The 7,668-nt window shown below is 38.3% G+C and overlaps 1 protein-coding gene across 3 annotated transcripts in view; it reads right to left on the bottom strand.

Moving 5' to 3' along the window:
• Positions 1-5,204: 5,204 nt before the first annotated feature.
• The window catches only part of ZFR (zinc finger RNA binding protein), a 46,786-nt gene continuing 44,322 nt past the window's right edge, over positions 5,205-7,668 (bottom strand). For all 3 annotated transcript variants that reach the window (XM_061469546.1, XM_061469548.1, XM_061469547.1), the window contains one exon: positions 5,205-7,555. In XM_061469546.1, coding sequence (XP_061325530.1) covers positions 7,376-7,555 — 180 coding nt within the window. In that variant the 3' untranslated portion in view covers positions 5,205-7,375. The remainder of the gene's footprint in view (positions 7,556-7,668) is intronic.

Raw genomic sequence — 7,668 nt, 5'->3', positions numbered from 1 at the left:
GTAGCAGGATTATTCCTCAGGGACAATATATAAACCAGCAGGGGGTAGTGGATGTTTTTTTGTGCAGACTCTGTTCCAAGCCCTTGGCTTTCAGGTCTGTTTTCTCTCATTCTACTTCACTGCTCCTTGGGAAACTCTTCAGCCCTAGCTACTCTTGTAATAGGAGCTCTGAACCGGTCACATTGTTTATAAATTGGCACATCTTATGCTTTTGGATATGCTGGAGAACATGCTGGGGACATTATTTCAAGCATCCAGCATCCTGGTTTATGATTTACCACTGCCATATGAGGAATGCTGATCCTGATTCTATTGTCCTGAAATCACCCTTGACAGCAGCTCAAGAAGATGCCTAAGAAATGGAAGCAAGAAAGCAAGAAGGCACACGATCTCCTCACACAAAAATTGCATCTGAAATGTTCCTCTCATCCTGTTCTCAAGAATTTCCCATATACACTCTTTGACACACCTTACCAGGTCTTCCTTTACAACCTCCTTCTCAGGCTGCCTTCCTCAGAGGGAATCCCTACCTCAGAGAGCTTCGATAGCTCATTTCTTCTTTGCAGCCCCCCAGTGACTCGGGATAAATTGAATCTCTCTTCTCCCTTCTTCTGTGCCTACTCTGAAATGTTCCATTTTTTTACCCCCAGAAGTATTTACTTCTAATTTATTCATGAGATAGTCCTGATTGTGTTTCTAACCACTGCTCTCTTCTTATGCAGTAGCAGAGATTTTACACAGGATTTTGCTGCCATGGCAACTTTGCTGCATCTTCTGTATTTGTTTGGCTCAAAATCATCTTAAAGTGCATTCTTTGGCAATAGAAAGCTGAAGTGGCTGAAACATCACAATTTTCACTTCGTGCTTGTCACAGCAAGGTGAAAGTGAACTCTGCCTTTCCAAATGGGAGTTGTTGCTGATGACACAGCACACTCTTCTGCTGGGAGCATACAGAGATGCAAGTATCAGCCGAGATAGGTCTGTTGATTTTCTGCATGAAATGGCACATTTTTATGGGCTGTGCAGCATTCATTTTGATTTCCAGGCGTTTGGAGAAGTGTCCTTGCACCCTGTCCAACACCTTCCTCTTCATTCACATAGAATCATGGATTAGTTAGGGTTGGAAAGGCCCTTAAGATCACCCAGTTCTAACCCCCTGCCATGGGCAGAGACAACTCACGCTAGACCATGCTGACCAAGACTCTGCCCGACCTGGCCTTGAACACTGCTAGGGATGGAGCACATTCATGGCAGCAAGGCACAGACACTAGATGCACAGTTTTGTCTGTGAATCAGGACGGAAGGTCAGTCTGTTCTCTTAATCGTTCCCTTCACCTTTCATCCGAGCCCATTTGCTATGACGTTTCACATATTTATGTGTGACCTCAGCCCATCTGCCTCTAACCGTTTTAGTCTCAACCCCCTCCATCAGCTGGTACTGCTTTATTTCTTCTATGTTATTGTGGAGAGTTTTGCAAAGCACGTACTGGATTGGGTCTTCTCTCCACATCAAATAGAGCCTTTCTTTTAATTTTCTTACACTATTCTTGTAGTTTGTAGTTGACTGTATTACTACATCATGTACCTTTTCTTCCATTATTAATTTAGCATTAATTTTTAGATCTCTAATGCACTTCCTCATTTATTTCTTCAGTTGGGCCCATTTAATCAGTTCTGTTCTTCTGATATCATTATTTTTGGTTTTTGTAAAATTTTTTTTTCATTTCTTCTCCTTAATCTTCACTCAAAACCTACTTCTTTTTCCCTGGAAAAATGCATCTGTTGAAGTGATTGACTATCAAAGGGGGAAAGGCTGGGAAAAGCAGACGCTCTCCTGCTAAAACGTGTGTCCTTGCTCTGCAGAAGACCACCAAAATTATAATGGACTTCAAACAAGATGCATTGGAAACAATGCATTTGGGAATGAAAATGTTTGGTGACATTCTTGATACCATAGAAACATAGTAGCTCAGTATGAGAAATTAGGGGAAAGTCATGTACAAATTGCTGTGTTCAATACATTTATCACCAATCTGTATGCATGAGTTGAATGCACCATTAGCAAGTTTGTTGAAGATACCAAATGGGGAGGTGCTGTTGATTCTCTTGAGGGACAAGATGCCTTGCAGAGGGATCTAGACAGATTGGAACAATGGGAAATCATTAATGGGATGAAATTTAACAAGTCCAAATGCTGGGTTTTGCACCTAGGGTGAAATAATGCCGGGCATAAGCAGAGATTAGAAGAGTGTCTGGACAGCAGCCCTGCAGAAAGGGCTCCGGGGGTGCTGGTCGGCAGCAGGCTCTCTGTGAGTCAGCAGCGTGTGCCAAGAGAGCAAACCCCATCCTGGGGTGCATCTGGCACAGCATCACCAGCCGGTCAGCAGGGGTGATTCTCTCACTGTGTTCAGAGTTGGTGCAGCCTCACCTGGAGCACTGCGGGCAGTGCTGGGACCCACCATTAAAAAGGAGGTGAAGGTCCTGAATGTGTCCAGAGGAGGCAACAGAGCTGGTGACAGAACTGGAAAGAAATGTCCTGTGAGGAGTAGCTGAGGGCTCTGGGCTCGTCTAGTTTGGAGAGGAGGAGGCTGAGGGCTGACCTCCTTGATCTCCTACAGCTTCCTTAGGAGGGGAAGAGAAAGGCCCTGAGCTCTGCTCCCTGGTACCCAGTGACAGGACACATGGGTATGGTTCAAAGCTGCATCCGGAGACGTTCACACTGGATTCAGGAAGCATTTTCTTACCAAGAGGGAGGTCAAACACTGGAACAGGTTTCCTGGAGAGGTGGTTGGTGCCCCAAGCCTGTCAGTGTTCAAGAGGCATTTTGACAATGCCCTTAACAGCAGGCTTTAACTTTTGTTTAGCCCTGAAGTGGTCAGGCAGTTGGACTAGGTGACTGTTGTGGATCCCTTCCAATGGGAATAGTCTATTCTATTGCCTCTCCACTTACAAAATACACTGAAGTTACTGTCCCCTTTTGGAGCAGTATGTACCACAGAAGCATGAAAAATGACAATAAACCCCTTCACCTCAGGCACCTTCATCTCTCCCATTGTTCTGACTTGCATTGTTAGCAATGCAGCTCAACTTAATGTCTCAGTAAAAAAACATTAACTTGTATAACCAGCAAATTACTGGCAAATTTAAATGTGTGCCAGAAGTTAAGTCTGTGATAAGGCTGTCTGATATATTCTGTACAGAGCTTCCTAATTGTTTATGCATACAATTAATACAAACATGATAGAGCATGCAGGAAAAAAAAAGCTTCTATAACATGCAGGGTTTGTGATTCTCATGTAGAAACAAACTTTTTGTCTCTTTAAATTCTAGAGTAACCTTTTACTGTAGAGAATGTGATCTCTCTTTTGTCAGCTATTGCATTCTGCAATCTTAGATTTTTAAATACAGGAAACTTCAAAAATCTGTTCTGTGTTTCTCTGGATTTAAGTTATCAGCCTGAAATAGGATGGATGTAGAATATTATGTGCAAGTATTTAAGCTAGGCTGAGCCTCTAGAAGATGACAGGCTTTCAACTACCTTGCAATAAATGAATCGCTGGCTTCAGGATAAATACTAATGGCCATGGCTTTGCAAAACAGTTCATGAAATCACATGTAATAATTAAAAAGATGACTTAGTGATGACCCTTGCTAACACAGATGTGTTAAGGCTATGTTAAAGATTAAAATGTGCACTGTTCCCATCATGCACCCCTGACAGACAATGACCCTCACCCTACCAGGAGCTTTACACTTGCCAATTATTATTAGGGCAGCATTTCTTAAAATGCAAATAGTAAAACATAAGGAAGCAGTTCAATAAAGAATATCAAGCTTCTCTCAGTATTAGGAATATATATATGGCCCGTTTCATAATCTGTATGAGAAAGTGGAACAAAGTGTGAGAATTCCAATTAACATATATTTACAGAATGAAACCTTATTTTCAATTGGACATAAATCAAAACCATTTTGACAACCCTGTAGATGGGATTAAAATCCTGGGATTTTAATTCCCAAAAAAAAGACCAGGTATCTGTTTCATTTTAAGGAGGTTGAGAAATACCACAGTGAAGGGAAAAGGAGCTCTGGAGAATATTTATAGGAGAATTTCTCAGGAGACATTTAAGCTGCTAGCCTTTGGGTAGAAAGCTCTTTGGCCTACAGCTGTCAAAGAAAAAAAAAAACCAAACCACAACAAACAGAAGGAAAACATCTGTTTTTGCTGAATCTATCACTGTACTTTGTAAACCTACAATGTAAGTGAAAAAAAAACAGACTGCAAATTGTGCCTGCTTCTTTATTTTCCCCTTCTATTATTAATGCTATGCTATTAAAATCCATTTGGGTAGTCCAAACAAGTCTTAATTTTTTAATAAAGAAATGAACTTGGCTTACTGTTGGCGTGGTTTAAGCTGAACCCAGGACATGTGAATACTTAACAGACCAATGATCAGTGGATATTCAACCAGCATCAAAAATGTTAAATACGCATATAAATTGTTGCAGGAATATCTGAATTAGATTCCAACCCTCAGAAATTTGCCAGGTATATCAATTTTAAGCACTATTCCATCACTTCCGAGTAGTGAAATTGGTCTAAAAATGGAAGCGTCAAATGAACCCCTCTCATTCTATAGCACTGTAAGATTAATAGTTCATTTAGAATTTCATAAGAGGGCAAGAAGTTGATGGACTGTGTCCAAAAACATCAAGTTCTAGTAACGCCCCTATACCGAAATCCATGTGAAACTAACTGCTCACAGACAGGACATTAATAAACTAGGCAGACAAGTTGATTGTAAAAGCTTCAAAACAGAACAGCTTATGTTTTCACAAACTGTGCCTCTAAGGAGAGCACTGAGGGGAAAATCCTTGCTGTATTTCTCTTTTGTGTATGATAACTATATTATCTGGAATTTTGAGACATAACACAGAGTGTTGCTGAATGAAAAAGGCAAATACTGCTTACTTGTAAACTGTTAACATTACTAAGACACAGGATATTAAACTGATTACTTGGTCTTGGTTTTGTCTTCCTACATGCATAGTGTAATGTTTAAAGTCAAAACTAGCTTTTTAAAACCTTGTTTTTCAATTCTTGAATTAAGAAGAGTCAGAAGTTACCTAAAATATCCCATTAAAATGGGCAGGAAAACCAGAAACAAACTTCAAATACACTCTTCACCACACAGCATGAAAAATCATGGTCACAGCTTCATATTTAATGTGGAATCACTTTAAGTATACAGTATTTCAAAAGATCCAGAAACTGGTTAAGAGTTAAAAGCCAGTAGAACAAAAATACAGGAAATCCAAAACACCTCTTTGACCTTTTTAATCCTAAATTTTATGGTCACGTGCCTGAATAGAAAGGTTTGATTTATGAGGAAAGAAACTTTGGTATGGAGCTGAACTAGCCACATGAATAGCACCTGTAGCTTTCGAAATAAATAGTAACGGCTAACTAGATCCCACGGCAGCAAGATACCCTCTTAAGGAGTAAGAAAAAGCACATGCTTTGGGCTATGCATGAAGGCTAGGCTACAGAAACTAGTAAGTTTAAAGTAACTTCAAGCATTTCTGCTTTCTAGATTTCTGATGCAGACATTACAAATCTTTCCTGCAATGAGAAATCTTTCATTTGCTAAAGACTAATAATCAATCCCCTAAAAATTGCACTCTGATGCCTGAAGAACACTGTACTAATTTTTTCCTTAAGTCTTTAGACTCCCTTTATTTTGCTGAAGTATTGTATTTTTATTCCACAGGCCTATGCTGTTAGCAGTAAGTGTTGCTAACAGAAATATCCCCCCTACTCCATTTATTAAAAAGGTCAAAGATAAATTCGACCTCAGAACAGAACAAAAGAGTGTTTTTAGTATATTGTACCAGAAATAACAAATGATTTTGTAATGTGTGATATTTTTCTACAGCCATTGATAAAGTAGTTACCGGAATGTTAGTCTATATTAATCCGTGTTTTATGGGTTTACAACAAAGCATAATACACATTGAAGAGAATGAGTGAAACTTCAGTTTCCAGTGTATAATGCATTTTAGTAATTTAATAAATTTTAGTTTCTATTTGTGTATTCCACTATAGTGCTGTGACAACAAATCACACCTGTGTACCAGAGCATACATCAACAGTATGATGTAACTTTACTTACACCACTGCTATATTTAGCTTTTTGAAAGAGACATAAGCATACACTATGGCCACATCAAATAATTTTCTGGGTTTTTTTTTTTGGATAACCTTCACTTTTCCAGTAATACTTCACTTTGTAAAGTTTGAATTATTAAAAAAAAAGAAAAAAATCACAGAAAGGTCATACAGGAATAGCTATAAGGAATAACCTCACAGGCACTGATATGACAAACATTTATTTTAAGGGCTGAGAGGCATTAGTATCAGATTGACAAAGTTGACTGAAAAGAACAACTAACTTTGTCTAAATGGGAAATGCCCACTTCTGCTTGTATGCTGAGAAAAGAAATTCAGAAAGTTATTTATTTTGGCCTTGCTATATCACAAAGTCAATCATACAAAGACCTACACGTTTAACCTAAAATTATAGTTTGAAAAGCCCTTCTATGAGAAACATCATGCAAAACTTCGATCAATTATGCAGCTGCTTTAAAGCTGTTGAAAGACCATACTGTATATATTAGCTTTTATACTGCTAATGCACAACTAACAGCAAACTTGATTAGATTAACACAAATATGTCTTAATTACACCGTTATATCACACTAAGGAGACAAATGCCACAAGATGGGCAAAAACATTGAATTCTGAGCACTCAAATGGCAGGATAATTGTGTTGTAACCCCCTTCACATTTAGAAAAAGCCATAATCCTGCAGTCTCACTTTACAAAAAAAGTTTTGTAAAATATTAACTGGGAAGGGAACAGTTTATACCATCTAACACAAAGTAACTTATACAACTAGTGTCAAAGGCAAACAAAAAACTCCTAGATAAAAAGTTAAAATACACATAGCAAGAGAAGCACAAATGCTGTATTAAATACAGTTGAGAAGACAATGCACTTGTTAAAAAAAGACAAAGAAAAAAAGAAAAATTACTAAAATTAGCAACACATTTAAAGAAAACACAGTGAGGGAAAACTATTTTTTTCTATAATAATATAGTTTCCATTTGCAGTCTTTCCATCCATAATTTGTCTGGTACAGTACATCCATTAAAACATTTAGAATGCCACAGAAGAGCTAGGTTGTTCTCTTCCAAATTAACTCACAAGTTGGTTCTGGATGTTTTAAGCAGACATTATTATGAATGAAGTAAAAGCAAGGCAACAAATGGACTTTTTATCACCTTCAATCCTAGCAGTGATAACAAGTTTTTCTTAAAAGTTATCATAATCTTTCTTGTCTTTTTTCCCCTCTGCTTCAAATCCATCAACCCCATCACTGTCCCTTCTCCTTTTACGATTATTATGGATGTTGAAGCGTTGATTCATCTGTGGTAACGGATCCATTCCTAAAACTTTGTGTATTTGACGGAATGCAAGGAGTCTCAGAGCAAACTAGAAAAAAGGTCGAAAGAAGATATTTCTCTTAGAAACAAAGGTCAATCTTGAGTACTTTGTCAAACAATTAATGAAGAAAATTAGCGGTCTACGTATTATTCTTAGCTCTC

This window comes from Pezoporus flaviventris, unplaced genomic scaffold (assembly GCF_033815535.1).
Source record: "Pezoporus flaviventris isolate CSIRO_AGI_PZ_B2104156 unplaced genomic scaffold, CSIRO_AGI_Pfla_v1 ptg000057l, whole genome shotgun sequence".
NCBI classification, from domain to species: Eukaryota; Metazoa; Chordata; class Aves; order Psittaciformes; family Psittacidae; genus Pezoporus; species Pezoporus flaviventris.
The sequence above is the reverse complement of the archived record's forward strand: the minus strand, read 5'-3'. Positions and strand labels throughout refer to the sequence as shown.